This window comes from Crocodylus porosus, unplaced genomic scaffold, assembly GCF_001723895.1.
Source record: "Crocodylus porosus isolate Cpor-Errol unplaced genomic scaffold, CroPor_comp1, whole genome shotgun sequence".
Classification (NCBI taxonomy): domain Eukaryota; kingdom Metazoa; phylum Chordata; order Crocodylia; family Crocodylidae; genus Crocodylus; species Crocodylus porosus.
This window is the reverse complement of record NW_017728906.1, coordinates 84,137,427-84,165,321: the sequence shown is the minus strand read 5'-3', so window position 1 is coordinate 84,165,321 and position 27,895 is coordinate 84,137,427. Positions and strand designations below refer to the sequence as shown.

At 43.0% G+C, this 27,895-nt stretch overlaps 1 protein-coding gene across 9 annotated transcripts in view; it reads left to right on the top strand.

Annotated features, from left to right (window-relative positions):
• The window catches only part of INPP4A (inositol polyphosphate-4-phosphatase type I A), a 135,711-nt gene that overhangs the window by 42,728 nt on the left and 65,088 nt on the right, over positions 1-27,895 (top strand). For all 9 annotated transcript variants that reach the window (XM_019529456.1, XM_019529459.1, XM_019529463.1 and 6 more), the window contains exons 3-7: positions 19,119-19,186; positions 21,794-22,008; positions 23,102-23,146; positions 26,730-26,848; positions 26,962-27,078. In XM_019529456.1, the coding sequence (XP_019385001.1) occupies positions 21,903-22,008; positions 23,102-23,146; positions 26,730-26,848; positions 26,962-27,078 (387 nt within the window). In that variant the 5' untranslated portion in view covers positions 19,119-19,186; positions 21,794-21,902. The remainder of the gene's footprint in view (positions 1-19,118; positions 19,187-21,793; positions 22,009-23,101; positions 23,147-26,729; positions 26,849-26,961; positions 27,079-27,895) is intronic.

Genomic DNA, 27,895 nt, shown 5'->3' with positions numbered 1-27,895 from the left:
CACATCATTAATGAAGATGTTGAACAATATGGGTCCAAGGACAGAGCCTTGGGGGACCCCACTGGTCACAGGACACCATGATGAATGACTGCCATCAATTACTACCCTCTGGGTCCGACCAATTTCCCAGCCAGCAGATTGTGGTGGACCCAAGACCACAATTGTCCAGTTTCACCAAGAGGTGATCATGGGATACCAGATCGAAGGCTTTTTTGAAGTCAAGATATATGACATCAATCTCTTCTCATGATGGTGTTGAGATAATGAACCACAGGGAAAAGATCTCAGCGCAGGCATATATTTATCATATAATACAAAACTCTAGAAGCAGTAAAGCAGAGTTAAAATTGTTTTAGATTATAATTTTTTAACAATAGCTTACTGTAGTAGAAAGTATCTGCATGTAGCTTTGCAAGGCATACCTTTTAGCATGAAGAATTGACCAAAACTCCGTTTCTTTTCTTCCTCCTCAATTTATACTTTGGCATCTGTGGATTCTGAAGGAAGGTTTTTTTTTTTTTTAAATCTGTTGACTAGTTGGGAGGAGATGGTGCCCAGTAATGTCAGGGCATGATGCTCTTTCTCAGGCAGCTAAGTTATGCAACAGTGGCTGGCATGCCCCAACAAGCACACACATGTGGTTTGTGGTGCCTCAAAGTAGTTTGAGGTGCTGCAAACCACACATGGCACACAAGCACCCGTTTAGTATGCTGCTAATTTGTAGCATGGCAGGGGTTTTTTTGTTTGTGTTCATTTTTTTGTTTTTGTTTTTTTTACACTGGGAGATTCTGGTGCCAAAAAAAACCACTGCTGAAAAAAGTGGAATGGCATATGCAGCAGCAGTGTGCGCTGCCAGAAAGGGAGCCTGGCTGGTCAGAGCTATTCTCTGGCTGCTGGCCAGGCTCCAACTAGCTGGTTTAATCTTGCTGCTGCCCCAGGAGGCCCTCAGGACCCCAAGTAAGGCAGTCTCCCTTACTCCATCCAGGTCACTTTGCCATGCACTGTAGTGCATGTGCGTACCTGGGGACAAGTAGCAGCAGCACAAATATGTACTGCTGCTAATTGACCCACAGGAAATGTGTGCCTGTAACAGGGGGCCTGCTTAGAGCAGTCTTCCCAGTGGCCCGCCCACCTGTTTCTGGGCTAACCACCTGCCTTCTCATCCGCCACACCTTATTGTTAATTATTTAATAGATGTTAATCAAGCAGGAGGCTGCCCATTTCTTGCCCTGATGCCGGGGGTACTGTCTGCAGCTCCGTTCCTCCCCTATACTGCAGCCCAAGCCTTGCAAATGGCATCCAGATGTTCTCAACAGTCACCGGCCCTACACTGGGCCCCATAATCCTAGTGTTGAACCCCTCTATGAGCCCTTCATTCGGGCAGCCTAATCTGCCTTCATTCTTGGCAACATAGCTCCCAGAGCTGCTTCCCCTTCCGGGGGTGGTCCCCCACATAAGGACCTTCAGCTCTCTAGCCCTGACCTACCTCCAGGCCAGTTGGAACCCCAGGCGTGCAGCTCTTGGGCATTCCTTGCAGTGGGCCCCTGGCCCTTCGACCCTTCCGGTCCTGGCCGCAGCATTGACCAGTCAGGGGAAGTCCAGACAGGCATGAGTCTATGGCCTCACTCTCACTCTCTAGGGGTCCACCCTCCAGACCCTACAAAGGGGTAACCCACCTGGTTGTGGGAGCTGGGTTTAAGGTGCCCCAACCCGCCTTTCACCAGGGTGGTAACTGGCCTGGTATTTCCTGGAGGCTCCTGCACCACTGGGAGCCCCACCAGGCCACCCACTCCTGGTAGGGTGCAGTTTTAGGTCATGCCCAGGACCAGGAGCCTCCTATCCATCCCCTACAGCTCCTCCCTTGCCTCCAGCAGCAAAACTGCCTTGTTTATATGGGCAGCCCTAGGTTCAAAATGGCTGCCCTCATTAGGCACCTTGCAGCTGCCAGCTCCAGGCCCTTAAAGTGGCAGGCACAACCAGTGCCCTGCCACAGTGCCTCTACCTGTGCGCGCTCATTGGGGCACGCCCTGTAAGTGCAAACTAGCAGACAGTGTATTTAGGTAAGTAAATAGTCACTGAAAAGAAAAGGATAAAGATTGTTACATTGGTCTTTTGTAAATCTTTCTGCTGCGGGGAATGCTTGGAAATAGTTTGAAAGGTGACATTTCAGCTCTGAATTACCACCCACCGTCCTGTAAGGTTCTTTTTCCATCCTGGGGTTTCTTTGTGAATCATCTATGAAATTCACACATTGTAGTCTGTCACTGGTCCAACATTCATGAAGAAAATATATTTATTACTGAGCCATAAGCACTACAGTTCAGCTTTGTTTTATACCTTTAACCAGTGCTTTTATAGCATTTAAATAACAGCTACAGAAGTGAATAAAAATTGCCATTTTCCCTGAACTTTATTTTATTGATTGGGAGAAGAGAGGAAAGAGAGATTTTCAGGTAATATTTGTAAACATACGGGATAAAGATATAGGAAGGTTTTTCCTTGCAGGAACAGGTGAGGAAAAAGTGCTCGCAGAAACAGCAGTGACAAGTCCAGATAGGCAGAGCAGAGTCTACTATTAGATGACTGAGTTGGAGAATTTCAGTCAGATTCTGCAATGTAATTTAATCTGTTTTATGCAGGTCCTCATGCTTTTATCCTTCATCATCATGTCCAAGTACCTCATCATGTCCAAGTACCACAAATGTTAGTAGGAGCTAATATCTGGATGATTTTACAAATAGGAGGGAGATTTTGACAGGTTTTTGAAATGAGTAGGGAGCCAAAGGAGTTGTTTGAGAGTGTCTTGCTCTGAAGAAAGCATCACTGACAAGCTAGAAAGCTACACCCCACTTGGATGCTTTGGAAATCAAGGAACCATGACTAAAAGGTGTTCTTTGCACACATCAGTCATACGCCCTGTAGAACAGCCTTTGTTTGCTGTCTGCAACTGTAGAATACATTGGATACCTTTTTTAATAAAAACCATTGTGTTAAATCAGAATGATTATTTAAATACATGCTTTGCGTTACTTGTTGGGACATCAGTCTGAAATCAAGTCAAGTTTAAAAACAATGCTATTACTGCTACTTGGGGCCCCTCCTCATTTTTGTGCTTTTACAATCCATTTTTTAATTTAAAATATTTTCTCTCTTTTTCTTTTGAGTAAAAGGTCTGCTTACAACTAACCAATTGACCGTGGTGAATTCCTTACCTTTCTCTCTGGCTTTGACTAGTAACTTTCTCTTCCTTTCCTCAGTCTTCCATATTCATCATCAGTGACTTCAGCTTCCATTGTGATGATAGGTCCAGTCCTTCAGCTTCTTATCTCTTGTCCTCTATATTAAATCTGCAGCCCAAGTTCACCTTTTCGCCACTGACCAACTTGCAGGTTGTTCAGTTGAAAAGATCTGATCTCTTCCTATCTCGTCCACCACATGGTCTCTTTCAATATTACCCAAAAGCTGCCTTCTTCATACTGTCACTCAGCTTTTGAAGCTCAGTCCATCAGAACTGAAGTCTTGTCTGCTCTCAGCCTTCTTCTCCCTGTCCTGCCTTCCCTTTCTTCCACTGTTACATCTGTTGATTCACTCCATGCTCTGTGGCAGGAAGCCACCTTTGTTTCTCCCCCAAAATCTCTGCTCTGTGACAATTTGATTAGGATAGGCCCAGCAGAGGAGTCACACCTTTACCCTATCTCTTTAGGTAACCTGAGATGGATACATTCCTGAGGGAGGGGGGAAACCTGCTCCCTCTGCCTACGTAACTGGTATCAGCTACCTGGGTAAGGGGTGCTGACCTCCATTGGACCAGGTGAATGAGATCACAGGGGCTATATAAGTTAAGACTGCCCAGGAGGAGGGGGCAGCAGCCATGTGGGGGACCAGATTTAGAGAGGAGTTTTACCATCTGAAACTGGCTCTCTCCCCCGTAACTCATGAGCTAGGAGCGGCCTGCCTCCAGAGGGAATCTCCAACAGCCTCTGGATGATGCTTGTGAGTAAGCTACTCGAGATCTGGTTAAATATCTAGCTGGCATTAACTCAGATGCATGATCAAAAGGCTACCTCAGCCAGACTGTTTTGCTCTATGGGATTTCTGTGGTATTGCTGTATCTTGTACCCTATTTTCACCATACCCCTGTAGTCAATAAAGTTCTCCTTTGTGACCAGTGTAGGAGGTGTAGGAGACTTATTGAGGGGTGGGTCTAAATTATGCCTAAGAGGCCCCTTACGTCTGCAGACTAAGAGGACTTTCCTTTTTGGCCCCCGACTTGGGAAAGTGCCCCAAGTGCTTATACTGGGTCAAGTACACATTGGAAAATTAGGCCTGTGTTTCACCGAGGACACAGGGCCGAGACAGTCCCTTCTCGGGGTGGTGGCAGCTTACGTTACCCCCAGGGTAGTGAGTGTGCTCCAGGAAGGGGGTCAGCCGGACGTGAGGCGCCCCTAGGGAGGCACTTGGAACCTGGAAGGTGGTCGGGCTCATTGAGGTGGGTGGCTCAATGCAGGAGCGCCCCCTACTGGCCTGCCACATGCTCCACCTCCTCCTCCATCTTTGACTTTTGCTTGGCAAGATCTGCCCCAGCATTTCTGAACCTCCTCACACAGCACCTGTTTCTGTTCTTCTCCTGAGAAGCGGCTCTGTCAAATCCTGTGACAACACAGACTTCCTTCAATAGAGATAGTCCTTCCCCTACTGCTCCAGCTTAGTTGAATCCCATGGCTGCAATTAGCCACTTTTCTACCACCTCTGACCCTCCTGTTCTCCTGCCTGTGTTTCCGTCTCTGCAGGTGTTCTTCTGATTACAATGGTTTCCAAGAGAAAATTGACAAAATCTAATGTGACCTTCTCCTCAGTGTGCCTTCCTTTCCCCTTTCCTCTCTGATAACCTTCCTCCTGCCCTGTCACAGATCCAGGTGTTTCTTCTGTGCTCTTTCCTCATTCTTTTACCTTTCCCCATAGCCCTCTCCTATCTCCAGATGTCTACTATCATACCCTCCCTCACTTGTACTTTTCCATAGCCTAAGGGTTCCTCTCACCCTTTCCCTTCATAGTAGAAGCACCAAGTTCCTCAGATCTTAAGTAAATCTACCCTTGACTCCACTCGCCTCTTCAGTGACTTCTCCATCTCCCTTCCCCCTTTAAGCTTATAAATGTGCAGTCACTTTCTTCAGCACCAAATAAGCATACTGAAAAAATATAGTTTTGTCTAAGCTCTTCATTTATAATAACCCTAGTTAATATAGTGAGAAACTGACTGCTATAACTGTAGCAGAATTATACTGTATTTACTCAGATCTGAGTAAATACATTTTTTCCCAAACCGTACAGCAGCTCAAGTACCTATTTATTCTACCATAGCTATGTCAATGATTTTCTTCACGTGGAGTAGCTCAGGTCACCTGTGTAATCAATATATTATTAGCAGCGTAGTATTGTAGTGTTATTGGGAATGATGTTAAAGCCATGATAGGCCAGGAAATACACGAGAGGCAAAGAATTTTGTAGGTGATATCTTTGAACAGACCAACTGCACAGTCAGGATGGACATAGCCAAACACTGCTGTCAAAAGCTTGTCTTAATCTATCTCAACCATGCAATTGGTCTGATTTAAAGATATCACCAACCAAAATCCTTGCCTCTTGCATAATCTCTTATTGAATCCTTTGATCTTTTACTATACGATGGGAGCCAGACTTAAGACAAAAAGGGTTTTCTACTCCTTTCTCAACTAACCCAAAGCAAAAATAACTCATAGTGTTTCCAACCTAGTTCCAAGATGCTTGTGAAAGCTGTTTTCACCCTTCCCTTAACTACTATTGTATAGGTACCTGGCTAATAGGAATCTCTAACCTCACTTTGTAGAAGCATCATAGGACAAGAAAGACATTTCTTCAACCAGCTGCATCATTCTGTATGCCCAGAATATTTTTAACTTAATATTCTGGTCTTAAAGATATCTAGTAGATGGATAACAGCTCTTCCATCCCGAGATTGTTTTCTCCTTCAGTGACAGAAAAAGAAAAATTAAATGCAAAAGCTAAAAATACCCTGACTGTTTGTAAAGCTGTCTGAAAAGCAAAAGCAGCCAGACTCCATACAGTGACAATTTTAGGAGTACAGAACAAAAACAGCAGACATTAGACTGCTAACTTTTGTAGTGTAATCTATTTATAATCAGGAGGGAGGATAGGGAGGCTACTCAGGGGTGTGCCACTGTGCCTACTCTCAAGTCCTTGGTATCCAGCATGCCAGAGAGCACCTTCTGGGGACAAACCCAGGCCAGGCTCACTTCTGGCAAACTTCTGGGTTTTGTGCATTCACCTGCTTGGGTACAGGTAGGGTGTACTTGAGCCCTGCAGCATCTGGACTTGCTGCCACCATATATAGATCAACCTCGAGTTGACAGCTTGCAGGTGAGTAGCATTTTTTTGTGTTTCTGTCTACATAAGATACTATTTTTTTTTTGTTTGAAGTGTGTTAGCTGGCCTCTTTTAAGATGCCACTTGCTTTGGTAGTGTGAACTAGTTGTTCTCAACCTTTTCACCTTTTCAAGGCACCTCTGGTCAGACATGAGGCACTCCTCCATAACTTTTCAGTGGCACTCCATTTTTTAAAAAATAATTAATTAATTAATTACAGGGCTTACCTCCTTGTAGAGAAGGCAGAGAAGCAGTCAGGTGGGGAGAACATGAGCCCACCCTTACCTGCGTATCTTCTAACACCTGAAGCCCGAGCCTGCCATTATTTGCAAATCTCCTCATGCTTCCTGCATCACGCTTCAAAGAATCTTTCAGCACCCCGTGGTGCCCTGTCACCCTTGTTGAGAGTCCTGGTCTAGACAAACCCATGGAAGGCTCAATGAAAACTTCTGAAACCATTGGGATATATTTTATAGCACCTGAGAATTGAATTTATCCTAAATCTTTTTTCTCAGGTACAGAATTTGAAAGTGAACTACTATAAAGCCACTACTTGGTTAGATAAATATCAGACAGATTCAGTCTCATCACATATATTCCTATTCTGAAATCTGTCCGTGATTTCCAGCAAAATACAGGATCATATTGATATGTTCCCTTCCATAAAATGCTGAATGATCAGTTTAATTATGTATTCACATAATGTAAACTTTAAGCTAAGTTAAAAGCTTTAAAAGTGAGGAAGTGCAAAATGAAAGGTCTCCTAAAAATGTTGTCTGAGCTATGTTGTACTTAGATAGTATTTACCCCGGCATAGTAGGATTTGCCTTCTTCCAGCCCTGGTTCCATTTTCTCTTCTTCGTCATCTAATGTTTGTTTGCAGTCATACAAATGGTGCCAACTGCAGCAGTCCCTTGGTTTCTAAAATGAGTTAGCCAAGGCAAGCAGCACAGCTGCCAGGTCTCAGAAATTTGGTCCCAGAGGGAGAGGGAGCCTGCACCATACAGCTCTGCAAGCTAATGGGTGGTGTACTGAATTTCAGACCTGGAGACAGAGGGCAGGTCTGCGTTCATCTCTTCCACTGAGTGTTGTTAACGTTTCTGTGCCCTTTGCAGCCAGGGTTCCAAGACTTAAGGTTAACTCTTATTTGCCATTGTGACAGGACTCTACCTGCAGGCAGCTGTGGTGCTGCATAGTGGCCACACATCCTGTTTCCTCCCATGCTGGCCTCCCAGGGTACTACTCTGCTGCCTCACCTTGATGGTAAAAATGATTATACAGTTAGAGAGACTGCTATCAGAAAACATTGTGAGCTTTGGGTGCTTTGTCCTACCCTGCTCATCACTGAGTTCCCAGCTCCACAGCCTGAATAGGGCACCCCCTCCAAACTGCTTCCTCAACACTGAGCTCTGGCCCCTCGACTCAGTCTCTCTGGGTTCTGGCCTGATCTCTGCTTGGAGCAAGTCATCACTCTTCTGGGCTGGCCTTACCCACCTTGCTCTCTGGATATCTCCACACAAGGCCAGTGCATTGCAATTCACACTAAGCCTGTAGTCCAAAATGCAGGGTGACCCTCTAGCTCCTTCCATGGCCTCCTATATTCTCATTAGCCACTCTCAAACCTCACAGGTGGCCCAATCCACTGGTAACCCCTAGCACTACCTCTATCCATCAGGCCCTAGGTCCACACTTAAAATGTTTGGTACCTCCCCAGCACCCACTGTGGCCTGTTTCCACCAGTCTCACTAGGGCTGTCTCACACTAACTCCCCTTGGTCAATGGTCTCACCTGGGCTCTAAGCCTGCTATTCTAAGCACAGAGTGCCTTTTCTGGCATCCCCACTATGGCCTCCTGCCTCCCCTTTAGTCACATCCATGCCTCACAACTTTTAACAGCCAACATAAACTGTTCCCAGATAAAATGCTTAAACCCCTCTAGGGCCCCACAACCTTCTACCCTCTATCAGCTGTCCTCCTTCATCCCTCCGAGGTGCCTGAATTGGTCTGGGTTCACAGGAGCTTTTACCTCTACAGATCTCAGGGCCTGTGGCCTAGGAGTCAGGCTTCCAGGCCAGTCCCAATCCAGTGCCTCTCACTCCTGACCCACTGCCCACAGGCTTTTCCAGCCTACAAGGGAAAAGCTACAGTTTCCCATACTTTTCTTCTTTAAAGGAGAATCCATTTTTAAAGTTTGTTGATCCATTTTTAAGGTGCAGTCTTCACCTCTCCCAGTCTGTCTCGAACTGCACACCGGGGGGGGGGGGGGGGTGCCCCCCCCCCGCGCAGTCTGCTCAGCTGCCCTTGTACTACTATATAGCTGCCTGCTTGGGTCTCTGCCTATGTAGCTTATTGCAAAGCATCTTGCCCCAGCCACTTACAGCTCTCTGACTCCTGACTTTATCTCCCTTGGCTGCTTAATTTCTTGCAGCTGGTCCATACTCAGCTGCCTACAATGCACTGCAGCCCTTGCCAGCTGTTCTTTTTCTTCTTAAAGTAGCAGAGACCTTTAACTCCTTTACATGATTCATAGACCAGGCTGTGACATGCTTACAAAAAGTCAGTTTGGGCAAAGCTAGTGTTACAACCCAGACCTGTCTGATGATGGAGGCAGCCCGTATTTGCTTTGTCACATAGCTTTTTGGAAGGTAAAAGTGAAATGAAGTACTGGCAGTGCATCCCTGTATCATCATGTGGCAACTAGAGCAGTGGTTCTCAATCTTTTTTGTACTGGGACCTATCTATAAACATCAGTGGCCAGTCCTGACCCAGTGCCTCTCACTCCTGACCTACTGCCCACAGGCTTTCCCAGCCTACAAGGGAAAAGCCATGGTTTCCCACACTTTTCTCCTTTAAAGGAGAATCCATTTTTAAAGTTTGTTGATCCATTTTTAAGGTTTGTTCGCTACCCTTTCATATATTCTTGCAACCCACTTTTGGGTTGCAACCCACGAGTTAAGAACGCTGAAGTAGAGGACATACAGAGGTTTGAAGTGGCTTCTACTTTCATGCTATGGGGCCTGCTTGTCTCACCCGCTGACTCCTCAGTTTACATGTTCACTGACTTCCTGTCTTTCATGCAGACCAGCTCAGCCTCTGGCTTCTCTACTGTTCATTTCATCCAGGAAGAGCACGCACCAACTGCAGAGACTTCCTCAGCCTGAGGAAGTTTTTAAACCCGAAAGCTTGCAAAAAATTTTTTTCCAACTTTAAGTTGGTCTAATAAATATCAGATTTACCGAAATAACCTTGTCTCCCCAGGAGAAGCTAAAAACTCACGAGGCAGGGTAAAAATATTGATTTGTTTTTGAATGTCACCATTTTGAAACTAACCTTCTGATTTTTATGGGGGGGAAATCATGACTTTTAAATGTTTGGGGTTTTGCAGTTCTGGGGCATGAAAAACATCTATCATAAATTAAACCTCTTATTCCAGAGGCCAGATCGTTATAGTCTACGAGAGAATAAAGCAGATGGAAACAATGGTCTGAAAGCTTTTGAAGTTGGAACAGGCAATGATGCATAAACCACAAAGTGAAGATGATGTTGATTATGACAAAAGGTTATAAAAAATATTAAAAAATCAAATTAATCTTCCTCAGCAAAGCATGGATTTAACTAGTACTTCGTGAAATCTCATAGACCAGAAAAATCATCATTAGATGCCAGCTACATATACCGAGAAATGATATTTTTATCACGTATAACACTATTGCAGAGTTCATTTTTTCATACTGGGTGAAAATCTGCATCTCATTAACAGCCATTTACACGTCTGATTTCAAAATGTAGCTGTCTTAAGTTTTCTTTGTTGAAAAAACATTGTATTCATTTTTATTTAAAAGGGAACATTGATTATTATTGTAATTTTCCCTGACAGAAATTAAAAATCCCCAGAGAAGGTTTTGCTCTCACTTTTCAAATACATGTTCACTTTCAGATAAAGGCCAAATATGGAAAATTTCAGAATAAAAGATGAGTGGTTTGGAAAGATATGACTATGTGAAAATAAGAGTGGTAAACTAAAACTATATTGGAACTTTTGAATTCTTGTTGCAAGTAAGGTGGCCTGTTATTTTAAGATTTAATTATGTTCATTAATTTAGTCAGGTTTCTAGCTGATTTTGTCACTTCAGTGAACGGGTTCAGTAGAAGTGAATCTTCATAGAAGTGGAAAAAATTAACATTTAAAGAATATATCTTTTCCGCAAGATATTACGTAATAGTCTTTTATCAAACCATAACAAAGTATACTGTTGCATATATGACATTTATAATAAAAATATCTTATTTGGCAAAGATGCATGTAACTCGGTTTATGTGGGAACTATAACATGCTTTTAGTGTAAGCAAACATACCATGCTAGAAGCATTGATCAGAGGTGAGTTCATGTATTTCTGTCTCTGTTCGTTATTCTCTTATTCTGAGAGTTTCCAACTGTCAATCTGTCAGGACTTCCCAGGTAGTCAGTTTATAGTGACAAGATATCCATAGCAGCAGGAGCCCACAGTAGCCACCACAGGCTGAAAGGGACCTTGGGGTTATGATTGATCACAGGATGAACATGAGCCGCCAGTGTGACACTGTAGTCAACGGAGCTAATAGCATACTGGGATGCATTAGCTGATGCATCGCAAGCAGGGCTAAGGAAATGATGCTTCCTCTCTACTTGGCACTGGTGAGACCCCAGCTGGAGCACAGTGTCCAGTTCTGGACGCCGCACTTCAAAAAACACATGGAGAATCTTGAAAGGGTCCAGAGAAGTGCCACAAGAGTGATTAAGGGCCTGGAGGACAAACCTTATGAGGAAAGGCTAAGGAATCTGGGGAAGAGAAGACTTAGTGGGGGAGGACTTGGTGGCCACCTATAAGTATGTAAGGGATGACTATTGGGATCTGGGAGAAAAACTGTTCACTAGGGTGCCATGGGGGATGACAAGGAGCAATGGCCATAAACTGTTAGAGGATGGCTTCAGGTTGGATGTAAGAAAGAACTTCTTTATGGTAAGGGTGACCAGAATCTGGAACAGACTTCCCAAGGAGGTGGCGCAGTCCCCACCCCTGGAAGTCTTGACGAGGAGACAGGGCAGACGCCTTGCTGGGATCATTTGATCTCAGCAGTATTCCTGCCCAGAGCAGAGGCATTGAATTCAATGAACTTTCGAGGTCCCTTCCAGCCTTAATTTCTGTAATTCTATGATTGCTAATCCCACTTGTTCAGAGAATCTTACACCATAAAAAATGGATGGATAGTATGACTTAAATAATGAGATTTTTATATTATGTATAATAAAATTACAATTAAAATTTACACACAAATTACACATAAACCAGTCAGAGTTTCCCTTTGGAGGTAACTTTAAAATGCGCACTAAGATCTACTTTCTCCTTTCTGAAAATGATAGCAGTTTCCAGCCCCCAAAAATAACAACAACAAGAAAAAATAGGAATGAAAACTTGCTTTATAAATGAAAAAGCTGATATCCTCGTGTCTCCTGTATCTTAGGTTGAAAAAATGAAACCAACATTTTGAGCTATGCAATCATATTGTGAGAGCTGGCCACACTGTGGTAGTCCTATAAATAGCCCCTGAGGATCCCGTTGCACTCAATCTCACTGTCTGCCTTCTGTCCTTGGATAGCATGCTTAAGTGGCTATTGCTGCCTTCCATACTGTGGATGCCTTTTTCCTTACTTTTGGAAAGTTCTTCATTGCAGCAAGGTAGTAGATAACATGGTACCATGGGTAAAAATATTTGCCTTTCCCTTTTCAAATTTCTCAATATTTTGTAGGTTGATCAAAAGCAGTCTCTCCAAACCACTGGACTCAACTGCTCCAGCTGTTGAAAATCCATCCAGAGATACTTTGTAAGGGGCTCAGAAAGACTGAAGGAATAACGCACAAACTGAATAGAACAGATTGTACATACTTAGCAAGAATGTTGCATAGAGTTGTGAGGGCACCTGAATTTTGGAAAACAGTTTTAAGGAGGCCCTGGGTTGCAGAAGTATGAAAGCCCAGAGACCCAGTGTACTGAAGTCTTAAACTCTCTCTCAGACTTTTGACTGAATATTTATCGCAGGGGTGGGGGGTGGCGACCACCTGCAGAAGCCACCGGTGGTGGCACTTTCTGCAGGGCCCAGGGCGGTTGCCCCAATTCACATCACCAGCCCCAGGGATGGCCCTGCCAGTGCTTAATTGGAGACCCAGGAACCTGGAGCATTCAGCAGAGGATACCAGGACTGCTCCCATTCCTGTTTGCAGTTTTGAGGCGTATCTTCCCCCTTCTTCATTGCTGAAATGGTTAATCCCAACTTCTTTCTTTCATTTGTTCCTCTCCCTTTTTATACCTTGTGCTGTTTCTAATCCAATCGGGACTGTAAATTGCTGGGAGAGATGTATTACTGCTTAATTACTGGTTAATAGTCCCAAGCAATTCCTAGCTCTGCTCGTTTCCTTCCTGCCTGCAAGACATTTTCCTCACTGAACACATATATGACCAGCAGTATGTGGGATGATCTGAGGCAAAAGAATTTGGTAGTGGTCTATAGCAACCTGCCCACCTGCTGTGAACTCTCTTTCCTAGGGGAGCACAGGTTGTATGGTGGTCTAGAAATAAACAAAACTGTACATGATAATTGGCACAATTCCTAGAACTGAATATTTAGGATGTGTTTGCAGAACCTGTGACCATTTAATTCAAATTGGGACTCTACACATGCTATTTGAACAGATATTGAAGCAAAATATACTCTGAAACTAGCAAAATGCTGAGTTTGCAATTGCAACCCTCTTTTCAAGTAAAAACATAAAAATATTAATTTACCAGAAGATATAAATGAGAGCAACAAAAGGGAAACAGACTTCTGCAGCCAAAATAATTATCTTTCACTTAAAATGACATCAAGTCTAATCCCACATCAGATACAATATTAGACGCAATTCATGTACCATCTAGAGAAAGAATTACATTGATGTTTATTTTCTAGTAATTGTATTATGGCCTTAGACTAATCATTTGACAATATTGTTGCACCAGTGTATATATTTTATGCTATATAAAACCATTATATTCATTATATTGTAATGTAGGTTTTTTTACTGAAGTTACTGTGTAGGTTTTTTCTTACTGAAGACAAACTGAAGAATACATTTTAAAAGCATATGCAGAAATGTACATTCATATATTTATATAAGTTCTAGAAAGCTACAGTTTCTGCCTAAATATGAATGCCAACTATTGAGGAATATAACTCCTTTCTTTATCATTTTTTTTTAGACATTTAAAACAATTTTTTTAAACATTACAGAATATGAATTGCTTCATTAATTTAGTCAGTTAATTTAAATATGTTGAAAGCTTGCATCTTTGAGAATAAAATATAAAACATAAGGTTTGTCCTTGGCCTTGCAATGGACATTATTCTGGAGGAGCACAACTGTCCCTGCATTTTATCGATTACCATTCAGTCTCTAATGAAGCTGGGACTTAATCCACTAACTGCTTTTTACACTGATATTTTAAAAGGCCTGACATGTGTCAGTCTCACCAGAGTCATGATTAATACAAGCACTGATCCATGCATATACAGGTCACATAAAAGCATTAATCAAAGCAGGCCTCTCTGAGACCGGGGCTAGGTGTTACCACAGATATGACTGTACAAATATCTCTTGCGCAGGCTTAGATTACTAAGTAATGGGGAAGTTTGGTTATGTGAATTTTTCGTAAGGCTAATGGATATGGGTGATTGATGCGACCAGACAGGACACCAAAATAAGGATGGAGTGTACAAGGATTAAGATGATCTGTTAAAGATGTTTTCCTATTCAGTGGGAAAATATTGTAGTATTGGCTGAGAACTAGGATGTATATGCTGTAAAATAAGTTATTTTGATCAGTGTATACAGAAGAGTCTGGGAACCCATAATTGCGCTAGGCCTAAGGGATGCCAGTTGTGCCAGCTGTGCCTGGACCTTACCATGAGCATCCAGGGCTAACACCCTGTAAACACATTGACCATGAAAGTTTGAATAAGTGCTCTGTAGGTAATAAATCTAGCAGAGCCTTCACCGCTGAACTAGGCCTGTGATCATTCTTTCTATAACATGGAGGTCTTCAAGGGAAAACACTCTCCCTATAGCAGCAGCAGCAATAGTAACACAGACAGCACTTCAACCCAGTGTGCACACTGAGAAGTATGTGGAGGAGGAGAATTGAGGGATGACAGGTGGCATCTGAAACCAACTGGGAGCCAATAGAAAGACTTGAGCATGGTATCCTGCCTCGTGGACAAAGGTGCCAAGCCTCTCATCCCTCCCCCTCTCCCCTTGTTTGGGGGGTGTCTATGAGGTTATATGTATAACCTACTAGCCATGACTTGTAAGCTGTAGAGAAATCATTCCACAAGCTGGAGAGTACATCAGAATGTAATCTACGTGTATCACAGGAAGAGGGTAAAAGTTCATGTAAGTGAAGGGTAAATTGAAAATTGGTTTCTTTTTATGTTGGTGAAATGATAACATTTATTTTCTTACTGCCATAGGTAGGCCTATCATTTTCAGTGGTATTCTCCAGTGGGAGTAGGTAGTAGAAGCTTCATAGGAAATCTAAAAAACAGAACATAACAATGCTTTGTTCTTGCTAGTTATTGTACGCAAACCTATCTGCTTAACAAGTTATTTATTTCTGTAATGAATACTTGCTTTCAGATGTAGGCGTACATATTTTATACAAATGGAAACCGAATTAAAGAAATGGGAATGTTGTGATCATCAGTGAATTAAATTAATGAGCAAAATAATTTGAGAGAGAAATAATGCTGATTATATTTCACTTGTGAATACATATGAATTGTCTTCATTTGCATGAAGGACTGACTCATGGTGTGGCCTGAATTGCAACTTATAATTAAATACTCTCAGATTTTGTTACAGAATAAAATTAGTTTTTAGCTTAATTAAGCATCTAATAACTTTGGAGAGGAAGGATCAAGAAGAAAAACAGAGTGATTTATATGGCCAAGTCAGCAGGGTTGTGCAGGAAGGAAGAAAACCACTTCCTTTCACTGAATTGGCACTTAGTTTAAATGTCAGTAAAAGAATGTATTTGGGGATTTCCACACTACATTGAATATTATCATTAGCTTGCAGTAATGTTCTTATTGTCCTCCAGCAATGGTTTTTTTGCCAAGGCCACCCTTAGACTATCTAATTTTGGAATAATCACTAGATGAGCTTTAAGATGAGTCCTGATGAGTGCACATGTGCAGTTTGCCACCTTGTGCCCCATAGGCAGGACATTGTGTACTGAGAAAAGGAGTAGAGTGTGGTGGCATGGAGCTCTCTGCACAGCAGGTAGCTACAACTGGTAAGAGGCCCATACTCCAGTGGTGTTAGTTGAAGCAGCCACTGAACTGTTGTAACATGTTGGGATCAGAGAAGCCTGCTCTCTGTTCCTTGGAATCAGCGAGCCACAGAAACCTCCCTGATGTCTTGTGCACATCCTGTGCCAAATGGAGTTGAACCACAAGAGAGAATCTGTTCCAAACAGTCCAGCTGTTTAACATGCAAGATACATTCCATGTCCAGACTTCCAGGTATAAGTAGGTAAAATGGAAAAGTTGTGTATGCGTATGATGAGAAAAGTAGCTTTTTGTTGTTTGCAATCTTAGGCCTTAGACAGACATTACATTTGTAGTGCTACGATCACTCTTGTGGATACTCACTTTTCATAGGGCTACATGTGCAAGCCATCTGTAGTACCACAAAAATGTTCCTTCTCCAAAGCGGAACTCTGTAGCACTACATGTTGTAGTGCTACATATAATTTGTGGACAGTTCTCTGTAGCACTGCAGGGGGTTTTTTAGACCCCACAGTATCCCATAGTCCACAGCTTTCCACCCTTCCCCCTGCAAGAGCATACTTACTTGATCCCCTGTGACATAGACTGCGGCCAAAACTGCTGCCTCAGCCATCAGCTCCCTGAAGTACCAGCAAGACTCAATACTTCTGCTGCATTAGTGGCAGCAGCTGTTGAATACAGCCCTTCAGTGACTGTGGGGGTGGTGGGAAAGCAACTTTCCTTCTCCTCCGGGTCCCCAGCAGGCAGTGGGGGCCAAGGGGATAGGAGGGGGACATCTCCTACAGCGGCTGCTCCCAGTGGCAGCTGCCAACTGATGATGACTGCCAGGGGGTTCTCTTTCCCTGGGAGGGGAGAGGGAAGCTTGTCAATGATCCAGTTCGCTGACAGGGAGAATGGAGCACGGGGGAAGAAAGGAGCAGTTCCCCATCACCTCTGTGCTGGGGGAGCGTGTCCTTCAGCAGATTTATATCTCTCCAGCCAGGGGGCTGTTTTGCATACCTCCAATAGTATTTATTTTTGTAGCACTAAAGTTGCCTTAGAAATTGGTGCACTACAGATCTGTAGATGTGCAATCCCTTTGGTATGCTAGCATTTGCAGTTATGCTAAGCACTCAGTTGCTGTCTTGCATTTAAATCAACAGGTATTAAAACGGTAATATCGCAACAGGGTCTCAAGGGAGATGAGAACTGTATTACCTGAATCATCATCAGTGATTTTGTGGCTACAGACAGTTATCACAGTTATCAACATAGGCCATTGGTCAGAGTGATTAGGACTCTTGTCTGAATCTGCTTATTGGAGGGCTTCCTATGTCTTCCTTTGACGCAGCTGTTGGCTGCATCACTGCGTTGGGCCAGCTGTGCTAGATACTGTACTGGGTCTTATGATTTGCTGCCACAGGACTTTCTGCCTGGAGCTGAAAGAGCATCTCCATTTAGCGCATGCGTTAGTGGCTCATCATTTGTGCATCAACCACAAAAGGCTGACTACAGAGCTGCAGCTGAACGAGGCTGACATTCTACGGTTCCGTAGATTACAGCCCACTTTGGAAAACAAATGATGCATTGTGATACAATCACTGAAATGCTAGCTGAGAATTTGAATAAGGTGTGGGGTGCATACTTTCGCTGTGGCTTTCACTGGTACCTGGCCAACTGATTAAATCATCTTTGAGCAGGGGAGACTTCTTCCAAGGAAGCAATCTGAGGATTGAACTTGACTAGGGTTACTCATCTGGTTTTCCACAATGCACTGGAAAAGAGCAGGTTCTCTCTTCTGACTTGGCTGTGCAGTAATAGGAGTATTTATGAAGCCCAGACAGTTACACAGATAATTGTAGTTCAGTCCTTACCATCACTAGTGCCGCCCCTTAGTTCTTTTGTGCAGATGAGCATAAAATCCTTATGTGGTCACAGGCCTGTTCTGTATTATGAGAGTAACAGGTTTCTGGCCCTGGCATCAGTAATGAGTGTAGCCAATCCTCTGTTGTGGTCATGATGTAGCTACAAGTGTAGAAAAAGGCAGGTTGGGTTTGGTACCTTTGTTGTAAGTTGTGGTTAAAATCTGCCATTGTAGCAGAACCTTGCCTGTTTGGTACTGGATCTCTTGCACCCATTGCCAGCAGTGATGGAGTGGATAAATCAATAGACTACACATTTGATGTCCCAATTGCCATGCTCAGAACTGAGTTTGTCTGAGAGAATGACTGCATCAGTCATGGGCTCTGGTATGACAGGTGTTAGGTGTGAACGGCTTGGATACCAAAAGGAAGTGCCCTGTCTGGAAGATTTGCAGCAGTTTATATCCCCATTTGTTAACATCTGAACTTGACTAATACACAGTTCTTGTGCTGTTTTCCACATAATGTCCTTTGTCTGTCCTGATTAGGGCTATGTCTATAAGCAGGTTTGAAGGACTGATTGGACACAGATGAGAATAAGATGTTTTGATTGAATTTCTCCTAGTTTATCTTCATCATAACGTGTCCTTCATAGGATGTACTAAGGGGCATGGTGTCGCTATTATACTCCTTTGAATTTAGTTATCTAAAATTATTGTCTTTTTTGTGGACTTTACATTTACTTTGAGGAAATCGACCATTACCAGATGCAAACTTTCAGTGACCTCATGATGAACTTAGAAATAAATTAATTGCTCTTATTTCTATGATGCTTACTACTAGCCAGTAATGTAATCCTACCTTGCACAGCCATTCTACCAAGTGAAATAGATGTCCTATCCTCTGCTTGCTTTGTTTTATGTCCATCAAGCTAATTATTTTTGGCCATTTTAAATACCCTTCTTTCTCCCAAGGGTAGTAATTTCATGAACCACTGAAAGCAACATATAAGGATCTAAAATATGGTAGAAATTGTGGGTATAGTTGTAAATGTGACTATAATAAAGAAAAAACAATTACAAAAAGTATCTTGCATCCAGTGAGCAGCATTTTTACAGCTTTTTTTTTTATAGTGCTACATCTTTATGTAAACATTTAAGCAACTTTTTCTTCCTGTCTCCTCTCCCCCTTACCAGATGCTGACCAGAAATCAGCTGCCTTTAACACAAACTAATGCTTCTTTTTTCTGTTTAGACTGGCTGCAGCCCTTACTAATATTGTGTGGAAGTAGAGCTGACTGTCAGACTTAAATGCTTTTGTTGAATCTGTAGTTCCAGGTGTGCTCTAAGATTTCATTTTAAGAATTAGGAAATACAAATGTAGCACACAAGTAATTGCCGAACAAGGTGCAAATTAAAGAACAAACTTGAATGCTTTTTTAAAATGCCTTTGGCCACAATGTAACTTACACCTACTCTTATATTTGTTTTTAGATGTAGACTGAAATCTGCTTTTGAGAAATGTCAAACTTCAATTTCACACAGGAAGAAAACAGCCCACTGTAAGTATGACGAGTACAAATTGTCATAGAGAAAACAAATTCTTACTTGCTAGTATACTTTTCATATTTAATTTAGATAAATAATCGAGAAGCATAATATGTAACACCCCCCCCCCCCAAAAAAAACCCAAACAAACAAAAAACAGTCAAGTAAAAACCAGTGATCAAAGCGGGGGGAAAAGCGGGAACTGGGACGGTGTGGAGGCTGGCTGAGAGTTTCATTGAAATTATTGCCTAAGCCAGCCAGGGTTCAGCTTCCAGCCTGTGGGCCAAGTGCAGCCCATGGAACTAGCACATCTGGCCCGTGGGGCTCCCCCTGGTCAGGAAATTTGGTGGCAGTGGAGCAGTAGCCATTAATATAGCCACCCTTCCCCCTGACAAAGTTCCAAGCCCCGTGAGCCCAATTAGAGCCAAGCTACACCCCCTATCCCCTGTGGGTCTGGGTTGAAAGTAGTCCATGCCCCCTCCACACCAAACAGGGCCAAGCCACAGCCCTTTTCCCCCATGGGTCAGGTTGTGGCTGGGCCACTCCCCCTCTTCTCACATGGAATCAGGCCATGCCCCCTTTTTCTTGGGAGCTGGGGTTAGGGCCAGGACCTGCCCTCTTCCCCCCCACAGGCCCAGGTCACACTTTCCTATCTTGGCCCCACCTCCTCACCCCCTCCCCACACCGGGCCGTGTGAAACCCCCTTCCTCCCTTGCAGAGCAAGGCTCAGGCTGGACTGACCCCCTGCTCCTTCCTCATGCCTGGATGTTGCTCACTACGTTGGCCCTGGGCATTGGATTGGAACTTCCGTCTAGCCCACGGCTGAACCAGGAACTGCCCATCCAACCTACCAGGGAAAAAGTTTGAGCACTATTGACCTAAGCAAATTGTAAAATAGTGGGGACCAACCTTTTTTGTCAGGCATGCCACAAATTAGCCCTGCGTCCTCAAGTGCCATTCCAATCCCCTCATCCTTCCTGATCATCTCATCTGCTTTTTGCTCCCTGCCCTGTTCTTCCTCACTAATCAACCTCTGCTTTCTGCTTCCCACCCCATACTCCTGATCTGCTCTGTTTTCTGCTCCCTGCCTTATCTGCCACTGCTGCCTGTCTCTCCTTAATCTGCTGATCTGCTGCATTCCACACACACAGAGGCTGCTTGTGCCTGTTGTGGCACTCACGGTACAGGTTGGCCAGCCCTGTCGTTTGGGACTACATGCTGTTCTGGGAGGACTGCCTGTTTACTAACCATCGTAGGAATTAGAATTGGAAACGATCAGTTTCAGTCACTGGCTGTCAGATTAGCTAATTCTGCAGTGTGACCGTCATCATGGCCCATGCTATCATGCACTCTAAAAACTTTTGGGAATGAAGTGTGCATGTCTCTTTGACTTCCTGCATATAATGAATATCTCTTTTCTGTTGAGTGTTGATTTACATCGATCCATTGATTTATGTTCAATTTAAGTTGATACATACTTTCTTGTAAAGGACAGCTTTTCATTCTGAACCTAGAGGTCTGTCAGTCTGCTCTTTTGGGAAACATTCCCATCCTTGAGTTTTTAAATTCCCTGTTCAGACACTGGCCCTGTTCTGCGTCTTATAACTCAGGAAGGAAAAACAATTCTTCCAGAATTATCAAAAGGTTTTGCTACTAAATGAGGAGTTGTTATGGATGCAGTGACAATATAAGCCAGGGGCATGTGGTCACTTTATTCAGTCTAACTGAATGTTGACATTTTCTTTATAAATTACTGGCCTTTACTGTGTCCTGTAGTAAGGAGTTTTCATACCTTCGTTTTTTCCGGTGTACAGAAGTTCTTCCTGTTTAGTTTCAAGTGTGTGTCATCAGTTGGAATGTGAGTTACTGTAAAATTTAATGATAATTGTATCACTGGCCTGATGGTAAGGAAACACTTCAGAGCAACAGGTTGTAATGCTCCAATGTAAAATATCCCTGATGGATCCATTGGGTAATTCACTCCTTTTTCCAACAGAAATTTATACATAAAGTATCACGTAATAGTACTGCAGAGAAACTTTCTGCTCTGCAGAGCTACAGTATCAGCAGCCTTACATTCCCCCAGTAGTTTCAGACCTATTGGAGGCCAGTAACTTATTGTTACTGTTACTTATTTTTGGATATATCTTTTTAGGGGCAATGGATTTTTAAAAAGTTTTGGTACCTTCTAGCAGCAGTAATGACTTGTGCCTTTTGCTTTCTATTTTGTCAGCCACTCTCCACTTATTTGTATCTGTTGTTCCTATCTCTGCTTGCAGAAGCCCCACCTCACAAAAGCACTGGGGTTACAAGACCCAATAAATGTCATTAAGGATGATTTAATAACTTCGCCAAATCATGAAGAGCAGTTGCTATGCCAATGGGTCCCTTTCAGTTCCTGATTTCTGACAGAAAATCCTTTGTTATATGTTGTACAATATTCAGCCCATTTTTGTTAAAATCCTGCAGGAGCATGAATCACATGAATTTGTATTTTATCAGTATTTATGTGTCCAGTCACTTAAGGACACTTTAAACCTATAGATTTGCCACTGTTAAAAAAGCATTGGTTGAAAATAGCTTAGCACTCCATTTATATTTTTGTTTTCGTTACTGCCTAGTATGGTAATGTTAGAGGAGTAGCTATTGGAGACAATCTGCTGCCCCCTGATACTTCAGCAAGACAAATCACTAGACTCTAGCAGCAAGAGAACGGTTCTTCATGACAAAATGACAGCAAGAGAACACAGTCCCCGCCATGGTGCAAAATCCCGCACTGTGCAACGGGCCTCCACTATTGATGTTGCCTCTGACATGCTAGGCCTTTCCCTAGCAGGTAAGTCTCTCTATGCTACCAGGTGTCCTCATGTTCTTTTCAGACATACTTTTGTATCTTTTGATTACTTACGTTTCAGATGTTCCGACTTGTTCAGAGGGTGTGATCCTAAAATTCAGATAACAAGAAAAATAATTTTGTTCCATCTTACAACCAAGGGCCTAGAAATAGAAAAGGAGAGGTGTTAGGCTAGGTCTTGGGGTGTATGCTCATCGTCAGTCCCTTTCTTCTTTCTTGTGTCCTGTCTTTTTGACAAGGTATTTAGCAGAACTCACAGATTTGTTGGAATTTGACTTGTCTGTGCCGTGAGCATTTCTGCTGTGGCCTTGAACTTGCAACCTCTGGACTGGACACCATGCACCTTTGTGCCCACACAACCCCAACCCATTGTCAGTCCCTGAAACAAGGAAAAAAAAGGTAGCCCGACGGGCGTTCCTAACTGCTAAATACCTTGTCATAAAGACACAAGAAAGGAAAAAAAGTTCTTGGGAAGGCTGCAAGGGGAGAGAGTGATTACTTAGGTACTATTAGGTAGTGGGGAAAATATTAAAAAGTGACTTACAACCAAATTTTCAAACATCGCTCATTGTGTTAGTAGCCTAACTTATATTGTCTTTCAGTGGGACTTAGGATCATAAGTATGTAAATCACTTTTCAAAATGGGACTTAAGCTCTTGAGTCACTTGTGCACTTTTGAACTTTTTGCCTATTGTCTTAAGTATTTTTATCAGTTGGCAATATATAGTTTTGAGGATATTTTTATATATTGAAGATTCAGCTTGTAAACACAGTAAATTCTGTGGGATAATTTGCCACTGTTTTAATTTGCTGCTATTCTGATGACTAGTAATTGATTACTACTGTGTAATTTGCCATTTTTGCATCCCTGCTGGGGTGGCAAATTAACCAGACTTTACTGTATATTAAAGCATTTTTTCATGATTTACTGAATACAAAAATATGCAAAAAATGTTTTCAGGATATAACTTCTTCTGTAAAGTGTTTTCCCTCTTTAATTGTAGCTTGAACTTAAGAATTGCATGCAATAGGAATAGTAGTTATCAAATCTTACATATATGGTTCTGTGTTACAGGAAATATCCAGGATCTAGATGAACCGATTTTAGAGTTCAGCTTAGGTAGGTAGTTGTTATGATAATTTCTAATCTTTCTTAATTTCCCTGGTAAATGCTGCTGAATATTTTTATACTGAAAGGTTTATCTTACAAACAGGTGTTGAGCAGTATCTAATCTCATACTTTGTGTTTAATGAAAGTATGAAACAGAACCTTACCTTGCTTTTTGTAGATGTATCTTGATAGAAAGCAAAACAGTGATAGTGAGCAAACTCTACTATATTTCTGAGAGTCTGTAAATTAAAACGTCTGTTTGATTAAATTTATTGGATTTGGGATTGAAATAATCGCTTTAGTTTTAATTTATCAATGCACTGAACCTTCCAAGAAAGTTGACGGAGATTGTTTAAGCAGGAATATTTTCTAATTATTATTGGAATGATTATTAATTGAACAGTCTTTCTCTTAGTCCATTGACTGTGCAATTAGGTGGTTAACAGGGGACCCAAAGGTGTCCTGAAGTTAGCATAGATAAAATTGTGTTTTGTTGAATGACTTTAACAAAATTCCGGTGCATTAGTTAACCCAGCTGGAAAAATAGATGCAAATCAGCTTTCCAGTGAAAATTCAAAAGCTTCCTTTGTAGAGCTCTTTTCTGCTTATGTGGGCAAAAGTTTGGAAGCTTGTTTATCTGACCATGTATTTTTTAATGAAAATTAGAATTCAGTAATTAAAATGTGCAACCATAATAACCTTCAGTACGAAGAATACAGAATTTGAATGTGTTTATTTTTTCTAGCTCCAGATAATTTCTGATAGTTGAGCAAAAAAAATAGAAAGTACCCAGCACTGCAGAACTATTTCGTTAGTTTGACTCCTGATTTATATAAAGCTGTATCAGCCTTAGCTCTAAAGTTCTTTTTAATTATGGTTAGAAGTCAGTCCTATTGATTTTGGTAGTTGCCTCCTCCTGCGTATCCTCCCTTCTGAATAGTTAAAATAATTAAACACCATTACATTTGAGGGAAAATGAAGTGATTGCACTCGTGCTACAGTGGACAAGATTCTTTTATTTACAGCTCAGACATGGCTGGTTTGCAAGCACTCCCCATGATGCCCCTTGCCAAGTTATTGTTGAGAATCCTGCGGAGTTCAGCAGAATGTGGGTGCAAATCACATGCATCATACCAATGGGCTTTCAATGCAGAAACACCCCCTGGCACTATTAAATGCAGTTCTACCAGAGAGGCGATTGGCAGGTGTTTTTCTCTCCGAGTGGTACCATTGTGGAAGACTAGTAGTGCAAACAACAACTGTAAATTACAGCTGGGGCATCCCAGCAAACTCTAGCTTTCTGCATTATTACCTTTGTATGAGACAACACACATATGCACATGTGCATTACAGATAATTGTCTGTCTGATTAGAATCATAGAAAATGAGGGGTGGAAGGGACCTTGGAGGCCATCTAGTCCAGCCCCTTGCTTAAAGCAGGACTAGCCCCAACTAGATTATCCAAGCCAAGGTTTTGTCTAGCCAGGTTTTAAAAACCTCAAAGGATGGAGCTTCTACCACCCTCTTGGGTAACCTGTTCCAGCACTTTATTACCCTCCTCATGAGAGAGTTTTTCCTGTTGAGTAACCTAAACTTCCCTTGCTGAAACTTGAGACCATTGCCCCTTTTTCTGTCATGTGCAACCACTGATCAGTCTAGCTCCATCTCTTTGGAACCACCTTGCTGGTAGTTAAAGGCTGTTAGTAAATCCCCTTTGTCATGTCTTCTCCAGACTAAATAAGCCCAGTTCCTTCAGCCTCTCTTCATAAGCAGGGATCCAGGTTTTCTCTATTTAAAAATAGCAAATTCTCTCTTTAATTTCCCAAATTCTCTAATTAAAAACCCCAAAACCTGTGTTTTTCCATGATTAAAATGAAACACCACTATATATATATATATATATATATGTAAGCTGATCACAATTTTTTTAGTTTATTTACAATTTTAAAGCAACTTGAAAGGCTGCCAGTGCCTCAGTCATTATAAAATAAATTCTAAAAACCTATATATTTTGATGTTTGATTTTTGTTTTTTTATCATAAAAAATCAGAGCTCCCTTACCCCCTTCACTCACCAAGATGCAGGTGCAGCTGCCCCCCACTTTGTAGTGCTGAGCAGCCCTGATATGCTGATGTCCTGTCCCTGTCATTGTCCCCTGACTCCCAAGCCACAGCCCCACATGTGCTCCTTGCTCTCAGCCCACAGCCTCCCATCCACCCGACCCCCCAGGTGCCCCTCACTCCCAAACCACAGCTCCCTGGCCCTGCCATTGTCCCTCATTTCCCACCCCCAGCCTCCCACCCCTCGCTGCTGCCCCTCACTCGCGACCTGCAGCTCCCTGTCCCCCCAGTCCTCCTGGAGGGGGCCAGGGCTGAGGGACCAGGGCCAAAGCCCACAGCCCCCTGCCCCTCCCCCAGCAGTACCCAAGCCCCGGCTGCTGCATGCAGGAGATGGTGGGTGCTGCAGCCAAAGCAGAGCACGACGAGCCTGACTCCCGCTCTCCTGTGGGCAGCATGGCCAGAGTGGAACCCATGGCAGGCGGAGGTGAGGGCTGCCCGCTGTAGGCTCTGGGCTCCCTCCCCCCAGGGCACCCATCAGCACCGTGGCAAGGCACCCCCAGCCCGCCCAGCAGCAGCAGGGGCAGTGGTGCAGAGTTGTGCCCCACTGTTGCTTCTGGGCAGGCAGGGGGCACTTCGTCATGGCGGCGTGGCTGGTGTGGGGCTCCTGGCAGTGTCACTAAGTCTCCCCGCCCCACTCTGCCATCCTGTGCTGGGTCCTACCCACTGGGCCACAGAGACCCGGGAGGGAGGGCAGCAGAGTGGGGAGCACTGAGCCTGCAACAGGCAGCTTGCATCTGCCCCTGCCCCACACAAATCTGGGGGGCATGTGCCCCCCCTTTCCCCAGGAGTGCATGCAGTAGCAGAGAGCTTCCCCCTTTCCCCATTCTTCCAGATGAGCCACCTGTGGCTCCCTGAGCTAGGTCACATGGCCATGCATTCCTGCCCCAAGCTTCATGTGCCACCCCGGCTGGGCAGCACACCCAGCTCTGCCCTACTCCCTCACCATGGGGGCCTCCTCAGTCTGCCCTCCTCCCTTCCCCCGTAGACTTACCTGGAGGGAGCTGTGGGAGCTGTTCTGCATGCTGCCTAGCTGCCACGTGTGTGTGGACACATGGTGCTCCCCCTGCCTGATGGCCCCCCTCTCACTCCCCTTCTCCCACTACCTCCAACAGCTCCTTGCAGGCTGGAACTCTGCCAGCCTTTCAAGGGGAAACTTTCTGTTTCCCACTTTTTCTCCTTTAAAAGAGACTATCTGCATTTTTTTCCTTAAAGGGAGAAAATCTGCCTTTTTCCATGGCAAACAGAAAACTTGGATCCCTGCTCATAATTCAAGCACCCCAGCCTCTCAAGTCATGAGCTACATGTGTGCACACAGATACAAATATTGCACATATGCACAAAATTGAGGCAGACTGAGAATTTGGGGCACTGATTTGCTCTTTTTATAGTATAACTTTTTATGAAAATTGTGGGGTTTTAGAATACATTGGGAAGACCATGAGTGTAAAAATTATACTCTTAAACCCATACAGCTTGCAGTGAGCTGCTCACTCCCTCGCTAGACCGAAAACCAAATAGTTTTGTAGCAGTGAGCGTAACTACACCTCCTCAGGCATTCTGGACAAAGCATGCACAGACAGAGATTATTGAGGTAAGTAGTGGTGTCTTGCTGCTCTAGATTTAAAGTAGAAGCTAATATACAAATAATTTCTTTTCAACATATATCACAGTACATAATATTACATTCTTGATTTATGTTTACAGGGAACAAGCAATCCTATCTTTCTAAGTAGTATTGCCTTTTTTCAAGACTCTCTTATCAATCAGATGACGCAAATCAAACTCTCTGTCTATGATGTTAAGGATAGATCTCAGGGAACAGTAAGTTCACTTTGTATATTCCTGTGTAGTCCTTTTGTCATATTTGCTGTTCTAAATTAAACCAAACTTCTGTTTTTTTGGCCCCATGGACCGTGGAAGTAGTCTGGTTCATCTGAAGCCAAGGTCCCTCACAAATGTGGTAGTTTGATGAGTCCTAAACACTTAGGATGAAAGGTGCTTTTGTCTTTTTATCTGTTTCTTCATAGTACTTTATGCTGAATTAGAGTAATGCTAAGGTCATTGTTAAGCCTCAAATTAGAGCTTGAAAATGAAATTTTAAACACTTGAGTCTTGCAGATTTATGTGATAGTTTTTCCTGTTTAGTTTTGCATCCAGGCATAAATGTTGTAAGTACATTTTCTGTGCGATGGCTCCTTGTAAACAAAAGTGAAAAACTGATTTTTCACAAAGAACATTGTTTTAAATTTTTTTTTAAAATCAGAACATATCGTAACTGTACTATTCTAAGAAACTAGTTCATTTTCCAGTTTACGGTGAAAAGTGGCAAAAAATCAGCTTCCCACTGAAAATTCAAAAGCTTCCTTTGTAGAGCTCTTTTCTGCTTATATTGGCAAAAGTTTGGAAGCTTGTTTTATCTGACCGTGTATTTTTTAATGAAAATTAGAAATCAGTAATTGAAATGTGCAAGCGTATTTTGAGTATCGTTTTGAGTAGCTTTATTTTCTTCATATCAGTATAAATGTATTTCCCCCCCCCGTGTCTAAAAAAAGTTACCTCATTTTCACTGCTTACAAGCATAAGGAGTTCCACCAAAATCCTTATCATCTGCTGAAGTCTCAGTCTTTCTTCTAATAAA